At 41.1% G+C, this 20,577-nt stretch overlaps 1 protein-coding gene across 5 annotated transcripts; it reads right to left on the reverse strand.

Annotated features, from left to right (window-relative positions):
• Positions 1-1,512: 1,512 nt before the first annotated feature.
• On the reverse strand, positions 1,513-18,812 carry rbm27 (RNA binding motif protein 27). Of its 5 annotated transcripts, none has more exons than XM_027273574.1 (21): positions 18,587-18,812; positions 17,277-17,395; positions 15,986-16,113; positions 15,668-15,747; positions 14,173-14,384; positions 13,377-13,691; positions 12,581-12,808; positions 11,702-11,887; positions 10,685-10,834; positions 9,907-10,060; positions 9,060-9,213; positions 8,616-8,849; positions 8,375-8,506; positions 7,687-7,812; positions 7,449-7,523; positions 7,160-7,366; positions 6,893-6,997; positions 5,502-5,729; positions 5,299-5,382; positions 5,076-5,195; positions 1,513-4,309 (listed from the first exon to the last, which is right to left on the reverse strand). In XM_027273574.1, the coding sequence occupies exons 1-21, from the start codon at positions 18,643-18,645 to the stop codon at positions 4,208-4,210; spliced, it is 3,198 nt and encodes a 1,065-aa protein (XP_027129375.1). In that variant the 5' UTR covers positions 18,646-18,812; the 3' UTR covers positions 1,513-4,207. The 5 variants fall into 5 exon arrangements, with proteins under 5 accessions (XP_027129375.1, XP_027129372.1, XP_027129373.1 ...); XM_027273571.1 differs by having other exon boundaries at positions 10,688-10,834; positions 18,587-18,769; XM_027273572.1 differs by having other exon boundaries at positions 7,184-7,366; positions 18,587-18,769.
• Positions 18,813-20,577: the final 1,765 nt, after the last annotated feature.

Here is a 20,577-nt window from a genome sequence, read left to right on the forward strand (position 1 = left end):
GCGTCAGAGGTCCTTTCCTGTGATGTGGTGGGAGTTGTTTGGGGGCATGGGTGTCAATGTGAGTGTGTGTGTGTGTGAATAATGATGGGCTTATTTTATTTCATAAAAGGACACAATGGGAAGTATCAAATTATATTAACTATCATATATTTGTGCCCAACTGCCACATATAATTATAATCTAATTCTTAAACCTACATGACAATTGTGACAATTACTTAATTATAACATTGATTGGATTGATTATTGGGGTACATTTTATTATTCCACGTTCCTGATTGGCTGGGAAAAATCACCTAAAAAACCCACCAAAGTAGCACTGTTCAGATCACCATTAACTGCCATTTAAAACTGGTGCATAGTAAGACTGTTGGAGTTTTTACTTGTTAACAGTCTGCTGACCAGCTTTTAAACATGAATGACAATTTGAGCACAGCTTCACTTTTTCTCTGTGCAAAGTGGCCATGGTATAAGAGTGATAATGCACTCCAGTGTGTTCTTTTATATGAAAATAAGGAATAAAGCAGAGTCCATTATTTTTTGTATATTACGGCACCTCGTCTCAGGTCTTAGACACAGTGCGTTCTGCTTAGTTGGTCATGCGTTAGTACTTCATGTCAGTAAACTGATTCACAGGTTGATGTATTCACCTTAAATCACTTGTCACACTAGTATCACAGATGTGATTTCTATTCAACTCATTGTGAAATTTCTAAAAACATGGCTGCACAAGTGGTGACTTTTAACAAAGGGGGTTAGCTATTTGTGTAATCAAAACTTATACTTACTTTAAATACGGTCACAGTTTTCACTTTTACATTAGAGTATTTCCTGTTGACCGTATTTCTCTGTGATTCGATGTTGAGAATCAGTAAATTACAAAGAGGTCCATGGGCTTAACTGCACCTCATTAGTAACTCAGCCATTTTTTGTGCCATTCGGGTTAAAGAATAAGTAGCTTTTAACAGCAGCAACCATTTCACGTAATCTACAACCAGCTGACTGTAATGCAATATTGTACCTGAATACTGTGAAGAAGAGTAGAATAAAACCTGCATTCAATTATGCTGATGTGGTTCAATCAGATGTATCACCCTTTTAAGTTTACTGCCTATGACAACTGAATGCCACAAACCTAAATGTCCAGTGTGTGGGATTTAGTGGCAGTGGTAAGGTTACAGATTGCAAACAACTGAAAACCCCTCAGGAAGAAGAGCCACTCCTTGTATAGATATAATGGGCTCATTCTAAGATAAAGAAAACATGATATTTCTTTTCAGGTGATTATACATGAATGGATACAAACTTATGAATATTATATTCTATTTCTGCCATCCCCCATATTTCACCAAATGACTAGTCATATTTTTTCATACAAAAACCTGTGAAAGTCTATTCTGTGTCAGTACTGATATCGGTGTATTGCGTTACATTGTAGTTATCTTTCTACTCTTTAGCATCAATTACCATATTTTTACATGAAAACATGCAAAATGAAGGAGACGACACAGAGTTTCAGGTAATATTTTCTGGAATGCTTTTGCTTGTATTTTTTCCCCCCCTTACCAATGTTGACTTCTTTTTTTGGTAAATTTCTTTTCTTTAACTCAAAATGTTCTTTTCTTTTTTCTTCTTTTTTCTCTCCTCTCTCCAAGATCCAATTCAAAATTTTTCTTTTTTTTTTTCTTCTTCTCTCTCTCTTTTTTTTTTAAATCGTCTTACAAGCACCCAAGTCCTCCATCTTTATTGGCAAAAGCAAACATGCTAGTAAATTAGAAATCCATTTTTTTTACAAACAAAATACATGAAGAAAATACATCCACATCCTGCAAATATAAACAGTAACAAATCCAAAACTATTATCCAATAAACATTTTACATTTTTTTTTTTACACCATTGTGTGATAGTAGCATACAGAAGATAGTACAAAAAGTAGGAGAGAGACCTTCCCTGAATCCTCACTTACACAAGCAAGAACCCTGCCAGTATAGGTTTGTCCTTTTAAACTGCCGGTGACCTCATATAGAAAAAACTAAAATCACATGAGCAAATCATCTTAAAGTATTAAGTGCAAAAGGGAAAAGCTTCTGCCTTCCATTGCATGCCTGAACTTCATTTTGAAAGACAGTGAAGGGGAAAAAATAAAATAAAATAGGGGGAATAATGAGGTCACTGGCAGGAAGCTTCTGAGTTATCAGTCAAGAGTGAAATATGCGGTCTAGATAAGAGCGCTACCGTCATTGCAGGTGGGAGGAAATCACACAAACAGTTCTACACAGCGTTTGCAAAAGTTCCATTTTGCCCACTGTACTCACATGCAGGCAGAAACCTGCAGTGTCCACACAGATTTCTGCCTGCGTGTTTGTGTAAAGCAGTGCGACTGCTACACTCGACCAATAAGTTAACATCTCTCCTTTGTTTTGGTGCTTCCCTCTGACTGGTTACGTTACGGGATATGATTGGTTTAGTCGATTTATGATAAGCGTACATCAAACAATTTATTAGGCTGCATGTAAACAGTTGTTTCAGAGAAGCACAAACGTAAAAACTTTCAAAAAAAATAAAAATCTTGCATCGAGCACATTTCCATGTGAACTTGAGTGAGTTAATCACTTTCCTCCCACCCTGAGGATTCAATAACACATAATATGTAAAGAAGGCGAAACGCAAAAGCTTGTTGTGAACATTGTGGTTGCACTTGTAGAGTGGACTTGGCTCCCAGTGCCTTTCAACAGAGTGTTTTTCCCACAGCAGCTCTGAAAAGTGTCTTTAAAAAGAAATGCGCTACTCTGATGACAAATTTAGTGAAATAACAAGGTGGACTGGTTTAACACAAATGCAAAAAAAAAAAAAAAAAAACTCTTGTGAATGAGCAGAGACACTGAGCACTCTTGCCTGACCTTTTCTACCTGACACAAACTTGTCATTCGTTTAAAATGACAGAAAAAGAAAATAATAAAAAAAAAAGTACAACAGTAATTTCTCTTTGAAGCATTTACAAAATTTACAAAAGTAAATCACAAATCTTGTAAAAATTCAGCCATCCGCTGATTGTGTAAGGCAAAGAAATTATATATATATATCTTATATATATATTATATATATTAAAATCAATTGTTCAGTATTACATTCAAACACCTGTCTATAGATCTCACATTTATTTGAAATGGGTGATCTGATCCTTGTCCCGTCTGGCCCTTTTGGACGACCAGGAGACAGAATTTAAACAAGTGAAAAATGTTACACACTCTTAGAAAATGTAGAACGCCCGTGTGGGCGTTTATATTTACACAGAGTGGCACCGGACATTTAATGAGCAACGAAAGAAAGTGGGGAAAATTTGAAGATTTACTACAAGACTGTATCTGACGTGCGCATGGACACGGCCATTTGTAAACATAGCTTGGATTTTTCTATTGCACTGGTATTGTTCTGTACCTGCATGGGCTTTAATATGGTCATGGTAAAAGTAACAGCCCCTTTGGGTGCTGGGCAGCGGTGGCTCTGTTTATTTAAGAACAACGACACACAGAAACTAGCATGTATTCATGCCAGGATAGAGAGCCACTGTTTGTTTGTTTTTATATATATTTTGGGTGAACCCATACCAAAAACCAACTGTGGGCAAAGTGAAATGGAAAACCACACCGTACTGTGCCGATACAGGCACCGCCCAGTGCATTTATGCAGTGGAAAAATAAATAAATATCTCTCTGGTAGTAACAGAGAACGTTCTATCGGTGAAGGAATGGCTGTCCCTGAACTGAGGACAAGATTTTTCAAAAAACTGGTGAGAAAAGAGCTTAAATACAGTATGTATAAAAATACCTATTCACAGTAGACACAAATGTTGTGCATTACTGATATTTATCATCTGGTAAGCACACTGAAACTTACATAGGTTTTTCTATCTATAAGAACAACTTAACATTTATCTTTCTCAGCAAAAATGAGATGTTTTAAATAATTGTTTAGTCGAGGGATACAAAAAAAACAAACAAACAAAAAAAAACATCAGCCCTCTAAACTTCTTTTCATGTACAATAAAGTAAAGACGTTTTTACTTTGATTAGAGTCTAAAATTACTTCGTTTGAAAATACTGGAAAGGAAAAAAACAAATGGGAGCTCTGTTGAGTTGATTTTATCTGCACGTGGGGGGGGGATAACAGGTTCTTTAGGAGAGCGGGTCACGACGAATCAATGCCTTCACCGTCTCCAAGATCGGCTCTCATACTCGTCATCTTCGTCGTCGTCCTCCTCCTCCTCTTCTTCCTCCTCCTCACCAGGCAAATAAGAGCTAGTTTCCTTCTGCAAACAACCACACGTCACCGGTTTACCTCTGAATCTTACACACGACGTTATTTCATTTTGTTTTAGCACCCATTTCTACAGTTTCTAAGCTGGGTAGACAACATTTCAACTGAGCTGCCATTTTTCAATCATGCGATGAGAAGAAGTGTGTCTGAAGGTCGAATTTAGGAGGAAAAATCAGAACTTGCCAACTCTTTCTATCTGAAGCCTGACATCCAGACCTGGTGACAACATTTGTTAATGGGTTCTGTTGAATCATTTTGGTGCGTTTAAGCAGAAAATGTTGTCCTTAAAAAATGTTATATTCAATTTTCTTTTAACCTGAAATGCTAAATTATCACCTGACTACAATTGCTGTACCAGTAACTGAAGCATGCAATATACGGCTGTATATTTTCACAATAAAACGTTATACAAAGCATGCTGAAGTGACAGATCAGTCCCTCAGGTCCTAAAACTTACTTGCACACACAGAAGACTGCAACCTCGAAACATGAAAATACAGTGCGAGGATTTCACCTGACTGTAATGCTGTTTTACTCAAAGGGCTAAAATGCTCTTAGTACTGAGAAGTTGGCCGTGATTTTCCATTGGGAGCTGCAGTGAAAGATTTAGGAGCACTAAAGTAAAATCTGTGAATCCAAATAAAACTTTCCCCGCTTAAGAGTTGAACTTTCTGGTTTCTGGGTGGCTATATTGTTAGTAATGATTACACATGAAGTCGTGCTCTACATTAAGTGCCTTTGTGTGTGATGTGTCATACCGTATTGTCTTCGTCTTTAGCTTCTTCCTCCTCTGGTTCTGTCGTCACAGAGGGCGTCTTGGGCTTGTACCAGGAAATCTGCAGCACGCGACCTTTAAACTTAGCGCCCTGGTTAGCTGCCTAGAAAACAAAGCAAGGACAATTGCAAGTTACACTTACAGATTCCAGGAGTAGGGAGGAAAGAAAAAAGAAAAGGAGTCTTATTGAGAGTCATGTGACTTACATTCTCTGCTTCGCTCCGGGTCTTAAAGGTCATGACGACACTGTTGGCATCTTGGTCACGGACATCCTCGATCTCACCAAATTTCTAAGATAAAAAAATGTCAGTGTGAATAATCAAGTTCAAATTCAAATGAACTCCTCTTCTTGCATTTTTATATTATAATACTACAAAAAAAAAAAAAAAAAGATCAACACAGTCCTCACCACAAAGTGCGGCATCAGCTCTTCCTTCTCCTCCTGAGTGACCCCTAAAATAGCCAGGGCTCTCGGCCTGTGATCGACCACCATCCGGTTCACGGGCCCGCTTCGACCCATCATCTCCCGGCTCCGGCCCCTGCCTCGGCCCATGTGCATCGCACCGGGCTCCAGCGCCATCTTCCCACGGCCCCGACCTCGGCCCACCGGAGGCCGTATTAAACCCAACCGAGATGCCTGGAGGACAGATCAGGAGGTTTAATGTTAGAAAACGACAGACCGGCCCCGCTGCTGCCTTTTCACTCTCCAATACACGCAGACAGGAATACACAGGTGCCGCCTGGTTGTGTTAAAAAAAAAATCAGTAGGAACAGATGTGGAAAACCGATTGTACCTTGGTGCTGTGCTGTTGTGCTTTTCATAGACATGTCAGGACACTAGAGTATTCATTTATCACCTTTACACACACAAAAAGTATCAAGGATATGATCAAATCTAAATTTATAGACTAAACTGTACAACACAACACATTTTCCTTCTCCTCAGAGCTTAAACACTCTACAACCTTGACACTACATGGTCCTCCTCTTCTGCTGCTCTCTGCCCTTTACCATTAGTTGTCACTCCTCTATTTTTAAAGTGACATCTCCTCGCTTCATAACCACTCCACAACCTTGCAACCACTCTGTCTTCTATTTGTCCCTTACTCACTTCTCCCTCTAATTGTCATCCCGTGAATTTCTTACAAGGACCAGCGGCTCAAACTTTAATGAGACGAGGCTCCATCAGTGCAGGACCCAATGTGTCTGATTTGGCTTTCGTTTGTGGCCTCTCCTCTGGGCTTGCTTAAGTGGCTGCAGTTTAATGTGCAGAAGGAGCGTTGGGTTTGGATGGTGCTGGGATGCATTTTTAACAACAAGCTAATTTAGAACCCACAGGGGCTGACGTGGGGGTGGGGGTGGGGGGTGGGGGGGCAGGCCAGACAGGGTGTTGCTAACAAAAGCCATGTTCTTGTTAGGCTGATCTTGTGACACAGCCGACATCGTCTGTGTTCGTGCACTCTGCTAGCTCAGACGACTTCTTTTCGCTGAGGAAAAGGTTTTTTTTTGTTTTGTTTTTTTCAAGAATAGCCTCGGCCAAGACGATTCACGTACTTGTTTGGTTCTAAACTCAATCCTTAATGAGATATCCTTGAAATCATCCATTGTATACAATTACTGCCACCATCCTTGGTACTTCCACTGCCACTATGTGACTACAATCTTATCTGTTCACTGTAAGTCCTCTGAAGAATTTCTTGGTATCACATCCTCAAATGCAGCCCTCAAGAGAAATGCTGATGATGCAAACTGATTGTTGGTCTGTGGTTGCGTGCGTGTGTGCGCGCGCGCATGTATTACCTCCACCTGTAGCTGTCCCAGTTTTCTCTTGAGGTCTGTTGTATCCTCTCCGGAGCTCATCTTCTTGTGAAAGTCCAGCTCAGCGTCCAGCAATTCCTTCTGAGCCTGGTCACGTATCACGTAAAAAAAACCAGAAAACATTCTGTTTACTAAATACAGAGAAGTAATCGATGTGTGTATTGAGTGTTCATACACTCATTTTTGTTCATGTGGTATCACTGGTTTACACAGTAACAGTATGTATGATACAAATGGAAGGAAGCACACCTGTCCAAAATGGCCCAAACTTACATCAGTCTTGGTCTTGGACCCGCTGTGGTTGGGTTTGGCACTGGGGACCTGGGAGGCAGGATTAGGGTTCATTTCGTTCTGCAGCTGTGCGATCTTCTCCGTCAGCTCCTTCAGGGTCTTCATGATGTTGGCCCTCTCCTCGGGCTTCATCCCCCGATTCTTCTCCAGGCGGTTTATCAAGGCCTGGAAGAATATGGAGAGAGAAGGTGGTGTAAAAAGGTGGGCAAAGAAAATATGAGAGAAAAGAAGGGAAGGGGTGTCTTACCTTCTGACACTCGATCTGCGTCTGTAACATCTCTTGCTTCTTCTTTCTCATGTCCTGCTGGAGTTTTAACGCCTCCTAAATGAAAAACAAAGACGATTAAATAAAATACAGTCACTGATTCACTGAGGTTGGTGGACATTTAATTTCTCTATGCTGCCAAGAGAAACAGCCCTATGGCCCACGGCCAATCTCAGCTCTGCTATAGCAGTCAAAATACATATTAAAAAATTAAACATGCCTGTTTCTTCTTGAGGACTTCCTGTGCTTCTAGTGCTTTTCCTGTTTTCCCAAGACTCTTTGAGGAGGACTTGAGGGCTGTGGAAGTGTACGGGCCTTTCTGGGTGTTTGTCAGTGCAGGAGCCACCTAAGAGAGGACGACACATTTAGATGATCAGGATGAGCTTGTAGACAAGTGAAACAGACACAAAACACAAATGTAATGTCAACTAACTAATTGTCCAACTATTGGATGGACTGTCATGTAATGCTTTACGGACATGCATGATCCTCAGAAGCTGAATCTTGATGATCTTCTGATCTTTTTTCTAGCACCACCATGATGTCTTTTGGGGGTTTAATGAAATGTCCTGACACTTTTTGAACCAATTGCCATGAAATTTGGTCCATTCATGTTCCCCTGAGGATGAACTGTAATAACTTGGGCAGGTTATTTTGATTTATCCAATAGGGACACTGTAATGACAGCCTCAGCTGTATTTGTGTGTGCGCATGCTAATTAAACCTGCTTAACATTAACATGTTAGCATGATACATTAGCATATAGCTCAAAACACCACTGTGCACAAGCCTAGAGATGCTGTGTAAACTGACCTGTTAAAAACAAATTATTTACTTAGATATTTGAAAATGATTTTTCATCCAGGTCTGCGTCATCTGACACACATGCACAGAGATTAAAAACGTACAGTCACAGCGTCCGTGTTCGGGTTCAGGCTGTCCAACTTGTTTGTAGCCGCGACCACAGCTCCTGTTGGCAACCGATGCTTGAGTACAGTCTTGTTTAACACGTAAGCGGCTGGACTGTGCTGCTTTATCCCCTGCAGACAGAAGAAAATGGAGAATAAAAAAATAAAATTACAGAAACATTTAAAGACTAAAAGATCATGAAAAGGTGGACTTTTACATGTTTCAGCTCTTTGCACTAACCTTATGCACACTGCTGTGCTGTGGGCCCTGGTTGGGCACTGACCCGGCCGCCTGGCTCACTGAGCTCTGCTCCTGCTGCTGGATCCCTGTGGCGTTGGTGCCTGGCTCACGGTGCCAGTACACACGAATGAAGCGGTTGTTCAGGACTGCCTCTGTGCTGGATATGGCCCGCCTGGCCTCTTCATTCTTTGTGTATTGGATTAATGCTGCCTCTGGGTCTCCGCCAAACACCACCTGAAGGTTAGGTACAAGTATATGATGAAACAAATTCTTTATGCTGAACATTGAGCTATTCATTTCTTCTTTTTCCAAAAGGTTCTCCAATTCTCAGTTCTGAACTACTATGATACTAATCTACATATATCAAGATGATCCCGTCAGCAAAAAAAACTGTAGCCCCTTTGCAGGTTTCCTTAGTGCACTGCATCAAATTATGCATTTTACCTGGATATTGACGATGGTTCCAAACTTGCTGAAGTGCTCGTTGAGCTTGGTGATGTTGTTGAGTTCACGTGGGATCTTGCGCACCTCCAGCTTGGTGTTCACGTAGTGATACCTCTTGGGAAAACTGCTCTTGTGTTGGTTGTTAAAGTTTGGTCTGAAACGAGAAGAGGTTTGTCGCAGCACTTGTAAGAGAAATTAACGGAAAACGCAGACAAGCTAATCAACATTTTGGGCAAGATTGCTAACAATGATAGACAGTGAAATAGAACCCAAACTGATGACCCGAGGTTCGAGTTTCTGCCTCCATACTGGAGTTTCTACAAGCCATAAAAGTTGACCACATGTCAATCTTGCTCGACACCTAAGATGTGTTACAGGTACAGCCTCTGCAATAGAAGCATCCTTGTTATGGGGGATGTTTGAGTGCACCTGCTCCCCACAGCTGAGGTCAGAGAGAGGCTCCTGACCTATAATTCACCTTGGCTTGAAACAAGGCTCGCTATGAGGTCACAGGAAATAGGGGGAGGCACCAATCTGTTCGATCAAATTTCAACTGGCCAGCTAGTTTCTTCGAGTTTCTTCTCACAACAAGAACCTGTTCTGTAAAGGTATAATGTGTTGATAATCATGTTGAGGTACTTACTAATGGCTTCTAAATTCTAAAATGTTAAAATGGTGTGAAAATATTTGTTAAGATACAATAACTGCCACGTGAAGTCTTTGGTTTGGATCGCAGAAATTCAGTTTGGGTGATTAGATTACATGTTATCTTGTGAATTTTCTTAATTAGCCAAGACAAAACATCTCATTTTGGAGTGAAAATATGTGCGTGCCATTGAATTCTTACTTCTCCATCCAGGGTTTTTTAGCTGCCGGTCCCTCAGTTGTACTGGGTCCCATGGTTCTCTTCCTGTTGTCCTGATCCGTGTTGAAACGGGAGACGTTACTTCCAGGAATGCTGGCTACAGTGGCAGGCTCTGTCTGGATCACTATGTTGGCAGCTGCAAGACAAAAAAAAAAAACAAACAAAAAATAATAAATACTAGGAGCTTTTGTAATTTTGCTACATCCACCACAGGGCAGACGCGCCTCATACATGACCTTCATGCTTAGATCCTGCTCCCAATTAGTTAGACATGAATACAATGAAACATCATAGAACGAGAGAGCTTATTGAAACTGTCAATGGTACAAAAAAATATATGTACTGTTTGGTGGAGGGCACAAGCAAATAGTGAAATATGAAGAAACCAAGGCACTCTGCGTTAGAAAGTAAAAGTAAAATGCTTTATTGCCACCCCGCGTGCAAGAGGAAGATCTTGGTGTACACCACACGACTCCAATAGCTAAATGTTTGCTCCAGTTGGTTTTCACACACTTTGCAAATAGGTCTGTGTCACCACATACTTCCTGAAGAGGGCTGAATGCCAAAACACATCAAAAATGTATTTTTTAACCTCTTTCTACCTTCAGAAAGCCTTGGTTTATTCAGGATTTTTTTTTTTATGATTAGAAGAGTGTTTACATTCTTTATTACAAAGGCTATCACATCACAGCAACCCAATAGTGCCCACTGCTCAGGACTAATCTGGAGAAAAATGAATACTGAGAAGGCAAATACTTTCTACCTCTGGAGCCTTGTCCTTCGCTGGAGGTGAGGCCGATGAGGTTGGAGCGCTGTGTCTGCACGCGGGGAATGAACTGACGGTACTGGTTACGACTTGCTCCGGTCAGGCCTGGGGATTCTGGGTTATAGCCCTCTGGATCGTAGTTATCTAGTGTGTAAAAATGAACACACACACACACACACAGAGGCTTTAGAGGGAATATGAATCATTTCAGCCATAAAAACGTGAAACAAACTAACCTAAATAAAAACACAGAATAGTGAAACTGCAAAATGAATCAAGCAGTCTTGTGTAAATTAAAGAAAAACAGCACTGCTTGGTATTTAGTGATTTATCTAGCACAATGAAAATTGGTATGTGATGAGTTTAAATGTGTCCAATAGTGACAGCAACCTGAAATACAGCTCTGAGTAGTAATTAAAATGTATGCATGCAGTAGACAAAAATATAAACAAACGCACAAATTAAGAAAATAAAGCACAATTATCCTAACGGAAAACAATGTGATCAAAAGATAATAACCAAGGTGGATGATCATAAGATGATCATTCATTCACATCATTCAAAATGGGTGGGGATTTTGCCTGTCTGAGCCGAATTAAAAATCTGAGTTTGTAATTAACTAAAAATGGACTCACTCCATTTGAACTATGTCTTCGATTTTCTGTATAACTAATTATTCATGAGCTGAATTATGGGGAACAGAACAGAATAAAGCTGTAGCAGGCGTAGTGTTATTTGCTCAGAGCATCTGTGTCTGTTAGGTTAATAAACAGTGCTACTCTCTGGTCAACAGCTGTTACTGCAGCCTGATGAAATACATCACATCACACACAAACTGACTTAAAAGCACAAAAACACAAAGTCCACAAAAAGCAACGGGCAACTTTTACTTCATAAATTAATACCAACTATAATTGACAGAAAAGGAGCAGGAAATAAAGCCGGAGCCACGTCAATGTTGCCTCCAAACACACAGCCCCCAATCTGAATAGGAAAAGCATCGCTGCTTACATTCAGACTGGACATATTGGGGACGAAGAGACACAGATGAGGACGAGGTGGGAGGAGGTGGAGGAGGAGGAGGAGGAGGAAGAGTAGGTGGCAGGCCCACACCAGGCGGTCCGATAGGAGGGGAAGAAGTGATTGCCGATTGGTGGTTGGGGGTATCAATCCCACTGGTTGCTATCAGTGGGGGTCCTGGGGGAGACACAAGCCCAAGCTAATGTCTCAGGTATATCGCAGGTATAACAGTGAGTCTTTGGTTTGAACCGCTAAAACTTTGTGTACTAAAGCGTATGTGGAAGAAGACCAAACTGAGGTCTGATGACATAAACCAGCGTCCAAAACACAGAAGCCCAGTCATCACCGAGAAACACGCTGATTTATAATATCTAGGAAGTGAACTACAATATTTAGCTCAATACTTTTTTTCCCCATATAAATATTGCACAAGTTGCACAAAACATCATGATATGGTCAAGGGGTTAAAATAAAAAATGTAACTCTCCCTAAAGAGTGTGTATTCTACATTTTAAGGGTAATATTTAAACAATAAATATAAAAACATCTATGGCACCCTGGTTCAACCATATTCACATTGCTATGGATACAACGTTGCATAAAATGAAGGGCTACACAACAAGAAGCGATTTCTGATCTGTGCAACCCTCTCAGCAGTTCTAACATACAACACGGCATACTGTATGTTTCAGTTTAATTGGTGGAGGAACCCAGGAAACAAGTACTGTAGTCACATAGAGATGACCAGAAGTGACAAATATATCCACTTTGAGGGGTTTATAGGGGAGCAAATTACCAGAGATGGAGGAAAAAATATGTGATTCCTACAAGTTGCCGTGTATGCACCAGTGTGGTGATATGGCTACTTACCAGTCATGGGAAAGACACCTGGTGGTGGTGGCTGGCCATAGGGTGGCATTGAAGGCATCCTAAGGGGAGGTGGTGGCTCAGTGATCGGGGGCATGGGCAGGCCGGCAGGGGGCATAACAGGCGGGGGCGGGAATGGAATCATACTTGGGAGATTGACATCATCGACGATGAGGGGGTCGTTGCCGTGGTCGAATGGACAAAGGTCGCCACGGACGCAAAATCCCTTTTCTGTGTGACGGAGAGAAACATACATGTAGTTATTCTGGGAAGTTTAGGACAACATAAACAAACATTCTTCGAGGTAGTTTCTCTTCAGTATCTATTTGTACACAACTGAAATCCTTCTGAGAGGTGTATGGCCAAAGGAAGGCAAAGTCATTCACGAGAATATGAAGGAAAAACGAGAAAAAATGAAAGAGCAAACAAGATGAAGAATTGCTACGAGTTCAAAGCCGCTTAGAGCTACAGTACATGTATTTACCCCACAGTCTCATTAAGGAACTGGGTCCCTGGTGGCTGAGCACTGTGACAGATAGCAGTGTGCTTCAGGGACAGTGGGTAAATTTTAACCCTCTCGTGTCTCTGGAGAGAAGTGGGAGTGCTAAAGAGTGGTCATTAGCGATGAGACTAAACAAGTCAATCAATAACTCTCATGGGAAGACAATGGCGCAGTTGACACCACAGCTAGAGCGAGCTTTAAATGATCACGTTATACGCTGGATAAATATGCTCAGAGGTGGAGGTTGGAACAGAAGAGCTGGAAGGAAAGAAACAACATGATTCACTCTGTTCTTACCATCATAATCTCTGCAGCGCTGTTTGAGTGAAGCGCCCTTGTTGCTGAATGGCTTGCCAACACCATCTTGCCTCTGGCTGCCATAGTAGCCAGACCAGCTGTCTGTGGTGCTGTCGGGCAGGTGAGCCGGTGTCGCTATGGGGACGCCCGTAGCTCCCGAGACTCCAGCGGACGATGAGGAAGAGGAGGAAAAGGGGTGCGGAGGTGTGGGCAGGGGAAGGAGAGGCGGCGGGTGCTGCTGCTGGGAGCCGGAAGTGTTGGAAGAGTTGTAGCAGTCAGTGTCTTTCCTTTCCAACTCGAACTTTGACTTGAAGTCTGTTAAAGACGAAGCAGAAAGAGGCAGTTTAACAAGACATGAATAAGGATTACAGCAGAGTAGTGGCAGACATTTAAACCCTGTAGGTTTTAAGCTTAAAAAACAAAAAAACAAACTGCTGCTTCTGTCATCACACCAAACACTTTACATGTAGATTAACCTTGTGGGTAATAAGGCCAGTTCCAGCCCATGTTGTTGAATCCCCAATGATATGATTGCAAAGCTGTCCACATTGTTCCTCATCGACAACAACTCCCACCAACGCTGACCAACAATCCAACAGAAAATAATACAAACTGCTACATCCAGAGCTCCATTCAGTCTCTTCTTAACGATCTCAAGCACCCTCGCTCCGGCAGCACCTCGGCAGCACTAACGCACAGTTCGGCTGTGCCGACAGTAGCTTCAGCAACTTCTGCACTCCTGGGTCTGGTCCCCTGTGCTCTTGCTTGTTATTGGTTGTGGGGGGAACTTTCTCACCTCTGCCTCCTCTGTGCTCCCTGTCCCTGCTCTTTCCTCGGCTGCCACTCCTGCTCCGGCTGCGGCTTCGGCTGCGGCTGTAGCTCCTCCCTCGGGGGCTTCCTCTGCGTCGCTCGTGGCGCTCCCGCTCACGGTGGGAGTCGCTGCCACTTTTCCCGTGCCGATCGAAGTCACGGCGCTTGCGCTCGTCTCGCCTCCTGTCATCGCGGCTCCTGTGGTGGTGAGAATAGATTCGGATTACTATCTTTATGCCTGTTTGAAATCCAGACACATGTTGAATACTTGCTTAAACGCTCATGTGCTTGTAGCTGCTGAAACATAATGAAGCATATGCATGATGACATATAACCCAAGAGTCACTGAATAAAAGCAAGGAGAGGCTTCTCTGTGTGAATTAGACACCTCCCGATATGTTTTTGAAAAGAAATCCAATTTGCATATCAACTACAGGACAATTCACTGCCAGCATGTAAAGTCAGGGGAGAAGAGAATGGCCTTGCATGAAGTAGCAGTAGTAGAGAATGACACTGGGTGTGTTGAAGTCTGTGTTCTGACTTTGTTGATCAAACTGTTTGTAACAGAGAGTGATAATTGAGCTGCAATTTAATTAGGTTCGTACTTAGGTTCTCTTCAGACTCAAAACAATGAATAATTAGAATATGAGACAAATAAGATAAATAGCTGAAGTGAATCTCAAACCCACTAAGACAAATGTGGTCTTAAAGACTTTATCAAATAAAGACACGTGGATCACATTTCCAGCTATATCTATTAATATGCACACTGAAGTTAGTTCAAATGTTTTTTTATTTACTCTGCCGAAGAGAGAACAGGGTCTTTAGTTGAGACAAGTTGATTTTATAAGTATTTAAATATTAATAATATTCAAGCTGTAGCTTGCTGTTACTGAAGCCTCGACTATTTTACATCAAAACTTCTGTGAAAGACTGCTGTGCAAAATCTACAGCATGTGTTGATTTTCATTAAAAGCAGCATTCACACACAAACCACAGGAAAATAAAACATATCAGATTGAATAACTGATGACAAATATTATTTCTCTCGGACAAGACAGAACAAGTGGTGAATATGGCATAATTGTGTTGTTAATGCTCGCCTGGAGCACATTGAACACTTCACTCATTAACACTTTGCTGCAAATGATAGTATTCCAGTTTATTGTATTGTCCTTGGTGTTACTGACACATAGCAAGCCCCCAGACAGGCTATTAGGTGTCCAATAGCATGTCTCTAGACTAGAGACATGCTATTGGACACCTGGGCCTTCATCATGCTACAGTAACAGCAAAGACTCATGGGACATCAAACTAAGCATGCAAATGTATGCACATGTTAAGATCGCTACGCAACAATAAAATGCAAAATCCTGCAGTTTTATCAGCAGTAAGTTGATGAGACATTTCAACGCGAGAGTGGAGTGAAGGTGCTGCATGTCATACTGGTCATGTCAACTTAGGTGAAGCCACAGCCATACCTGGACTCGTTGAAGTCAGGTCGGTTTCTCAGAGGACTTCTCCTCCGCCTGTTTTCTCTCTCCTCCTCTGGAGTTTCAGCCTTGAGGGGAAAAAACAGTTACTAAGGTTGTCAAAAGTATCAATACATTTCAATATCATGTGTTTAAAATGATAGTAATCAAAGTAGCAAAGGCACACACAGTAACAGAATCGTCCTTTTTATGTGTGTTATGCTTTACTACATTATCCACAAAATCGCTTTAATATGTGACACAACTGATTTTTCACAGCAAAACTATCCAGATGTATCCGATACATTTCACACAGGCTCTTCTTACCTCCACAACATCAGATTTGACCGCAGGTGGTTTGACCTCCTCTTTAGGAGCTTCCTTGGCAGCAGGAATTCCCAGGTAGTTCTTGGTTGTCAGACATTCAAAAAGTTTATCGACAAATCCCATCGTCTCTGCAATGACAACAAGATTCTTATAAAGAGATTTAATCTTTCACCTGAATTATGTGCAGGCTCCCTGAACGAGAACTGCCCCTTAAGCATGAAATGTACCAATGTTCCTCCTGAATCACACTATACTAAATATTTCTCTGCTCCTGGCCATGCTAAATATATCCAAAGTCTGACACTAAATGAATAACAAACCCAGAAACAGCACAGAAATGAAACAGGGAAAAGTTGCTTGATAATAATGAAACACAATTAAAAAAAAAAAAAAAAAAAAAAAAAAAAAAAAGACATAAAGGAGAAAATGCAATACAAATCATTGATTTGTCTGTTTAGTCTTTAAATGTGTTATTCCAAAAGACTTTAGACTTCAGCACAGGAATGACTGAACAGGTCATTTTTAAATTCATTCTTCAAAAACACACAAAAAAGATGTCGCTGAACGGCAAAGAACAGAAATCTCATTTTAAAACACGAACTCTCGACATGTGACAAAGGAATCGCCGAGGCATGTGAATTCATCACCAACCCAATCAGACTGCTAACAAACACATTATTGTTCATCATCTGTACGGTTCAAAGGAAAGTGAAACTGTTCAATCATCCAAGTGAAGAGAGCACGACTCAATTCAAGCTCATGTAATACAGCCTGGAGACATTAGAGAGGTCAAAGTACTTTAAAATGATGTTAACACGCCCTCTAGTAGCCACACGAGGAATCCACAAGTAGTACATGGTGATGGAAATAATTGCATCTCTGAATGTATGCAACTGAAGCTTATAGTGTAGAAGGAATAAAACAAAAGAAACAAAACACCTGATGCCACCTTCTTACAGAATTCAAACTATAATGTTGGACCTGCTCTTGGTAGTTATCAGTTACCTAAAGGTGAAAGCAAACATGCCAGACTGTTTTTTATGTTTCTGAATGCACCTTCTTCTCTTGAAGAATCTCTATTTTGATGCACCTTTTTTAGCCTGACCCTCATATCACATTCATAATACCTCCAGCTGGAATTCCATGAGGATTTGTATAACTGCATAGTCTCTATTGTCTCTTAACTAAATAGTGGAAATCTGCTGGAGGTAAAACCCTCTGCACACCTTCTCGAGCAGCAGCATGTTGCGTTCACTCACACCGGCACAGAGGCTTTGCGCGGAGTTCATACCTTTTTGTAGGAAGACATCAAGCTGATCGGCACAAAGTGCTTTCAGCTCTTTCTCCGGTTTGTCCTTCTTCACAAGAGCCACCACATAGTTGGCTAATGCAGAGGGGTCAGCGTCACATCTGCGGGTTCAAACACATGCATTTTAGTTAGTCTTGGAAGACAATGATGCATTTGCAAAAGATATTTAATGATTGAAAGTGGGGAGAGGAAACAGAGAACTGAAATCAAATTTAGAATTAAAGCTGCGATATAGTTTATGTCAGTGAGGTGGTGCTAACAGTGGTGTCCAAGTATCCATGCATGCGAGACTTCAGGCCCCTAGCAAAGCTCGCAGGGCAGAACATCATAAAGATTTTAATCTTAACAGCCTCCAAAGGTTGAAACCAAAGGAATTCCCATAATATATATATATTTTTTTATGTTAGAAAATCTCTACTTGCTAACAGATCAGGTCAAAGGTCCTCTGAGCCTTGGTGACTGTAACATTACAGACACAGATAAGCCTCAAACAACACGGATCAAGCAAACAACCTGTGTTTACAAGCAACTGCCGAAACAAGCATGAGTTACTTTAGGGATCTGACATACGGGGAGGTTAGTGTGCCTGAAGCTGAGTTCATTATAGTAACTATAATGACTGACAGACTTTGAATTAGAATGATAAGCTACGTACATTTTGTGCTTTTACTGAGAGAGGACAGAGTGCAGCACCTTGGTGTCCTTTTCAAGAGGACAGCTTAATGTGTGAGACACATGTCCTCCTCTGTTACATATTCAAATCCATTAAAGTGTGTGTGCGCGCGCGCTCCGTGCCCTCCTTATTCAAAGTGATGAGATGCATTTACATTAGAAAAGACAGGCAGAAAGAGAGGGAGCTGTAGTAAGTTAAAAGAAAATAAGAAAGCATGTAACCATGGGAACTCGCAAAGCAAACATTTATAACGAAACACGGAGATAACTCAACACTTATTAACCATTTTAAATCACAAGGGGCAGCTAGCAGCACGCAAGTCAGGCTATCTGTTGCAGCTTGCTACAGTGATAAAGTCCCATTGTCGTGGGCAAACTAGCCCCGAAATAACAGTGCAACAAACGTACTACACAGTGTACAACTGACTCTTCTTAAGCGTTCGCTAATTAGAGAAAAGCCCAGCTGTCTCTGTTTGCTATAAAAAAAAAAGCCAGCTAGCGGCAGCGGTGGTCAGCTAACTCGTGCAGGAGTCAGCTCCCCCCATTGATGCCAGGCTAGCCCACAGGCTAGCGAGCTAACGTAGCATGCGAGCTAAATGTCATTTTAATTCAACACTCACATCGGCTCCAGGAGTTTTGCCAGCCACGACTTCAAGGCTTCAACATTCTCTATGATCATCGTGAGAAAGACTACAACGCTGTCTATGAAATGAAAGTGCGTTCTGATAATCCTACTTTCATCGTCTATAAAATTTATAAGCTTTAAGGCCGTATGTCTCTCTGCACTGGCAGGTCGCACGAAGTGTTTTACGGCATGGCAACACAAGTTGAGTTGTCGTAACGCAAGCCAGACCAACGGACGTTATAGTTACACCCATAGACATATATACATAGACGCCGCATTGAGCGCTGAATCGTACGTAAACGGCGCCGCCATATTGGTTCGGGCAGATCTGCCCGTAAACTAATACAAGGAAATGGACTGAACTTCATAAAGCGCCTTTCTACAAAGTTCTTTAAGTTAATGCCTCTTATACACCCATTCACGCACACACTAATATATCTGGGAAACAAACAGGCACCAAAAACAACGTATGTAACTTTTAAAGTGATGATTATAAATGTTTACTCCTTATGTAAGCACCAAACCAACGTATGTATTTTTCTAATGCTGAGTGTTTACAGCTACTAATGTGTGTAACACTGTTACTGTGATGATAAATATTGAAATATTTATATTTAACATTTAATCTGTGTCTATAATAACTAACACATCCTGAATGTAGATGTGACATGAGGGTTTTCTGAATAAAGAGCACTAACGTGTACTACATACCACCACATATATCACACCACCAACACCACACACACCACACACAACACACACCACACACACACACACCCACACATATATTATAATATATTATATTATATATTATATATATATATATATATATATATATATATATTATGTGTGTGTGTGTGTGTGTGTTTGGCTCTTATTCAGAACGTCCCCCTGCAGTGCTAGAGGGTTCTTGGGTGTCGGAGAAGAGAGGCCCCTCGAGCACCAAGAGGAAAGAAGAACTCTTGTCCTCGCGTATTCCTCTTCTTTAGTTACAGACGAGCAATAATTGTGTGGGATGGGAGCAGTTACCTCACATTGCATTAAAAAAACACTCTAACTAAAACTGTTAACTTACATATAAGTTAATATTTCACCACATGGTACCCATGTATAACTTTCTGGAATGTGTCACGAGAGCCCATACACTTCCTCAGGTCTGTAAAGGTGGGATTTGTTAATTATCATTATCCTTTGCATGACACCGTGTCAAGCATCCAGACGAACATATCCCTGGATGCTGGGAGAATACTCGGCATATTGGTGCTTTTCCTCTTAAGGAAGTGTTGCGATAAAATGTCAACACGGTGGCTTATAGAGACTCATCTGTAGCTAACAATATGATAATGCTCTTAACAGGGATATCATCCAAAAGCCTGTGTTTCATGAATAAAGCAGAAGAGTGTATCTTTTGGGGCTTTGTTAGAGTGTGGATAGAAAATGGTATGAATCCACCAGCTAAACCATAAGAATAAGGAGCAACATAGACACATTTAAATGGACATCCTGTCAATCCAGAGTTAATAAATAAATCCCATTGGAGCTATATTATATATAATATTTTATATTTTATTTTTATATTCAAGTTCTGATGAATGAAAAACAACAGTAATTAAGGCTATAGTGTTTGATACCTCTGTTAAACATCCAGATTTTTTTAGCATGAACTATTTGGGGTTTCCTGAATATCAGCAAGTTTATGAATTAGGTGTCAGATAAGATAACATATGATGGACTTGAATGATCCCACATCTGGGAAATTCACTTGTCGCGTAGCTCATATGCTCAGGGTGGCCTCAGTGTGTCATCGAGCCACCCACAAAGCCCTGGACTGAAAACTGGTGAAAAACAGTTTGAACCAGTGTTAATTTTGTCACCCATTTTTCAATTTAGTCTTAGTCTTGTGTCAAAGTTCATTCTTAGTCTAGTCACTTTTAGTCTTTCACAAATCATTTTTGTTCGTCCTATTTTAGTCCAGGGCCGGTCCTA

This window comes from Larimichthys crocea, chromosome XXII (genome assembly GCF_000972845.2).
Source record: "Larimichthys crocea isolate SSNF chromosome XXII, L_crocea_2.0, whole genome shotgun sequence".
Taxonomy (NCBI): Eukaryota; Metazoa; Chordata; class Actinopteri; family Sciaenidae; genus Larimichthys; species Larimichthys crocea.

Coding starts and splice junctions, on each gene's coding strand:
- rbm27 (XM_027273574.1), bottom strand. CDS start 18,645: ATGATCATAGAGAATGTTGAAGCCTTGAAGTCGTGGCTGGCAAAACTC. Junction 15,748..15,985: donor TCAAATCTGATGTTGTGGAG/GTAAGAAGAGCC, acceptor TTTCCCCTCAAG/GCTGAAACTCCAGAGGAGGA. Junction 10,061..10,684: donor AGGACAAGGCTCCAGAGGTA/GAAAGTATTTGC, acceptor TTTGTCTTGCAG/CTGCCAACATAGTGATCCAG.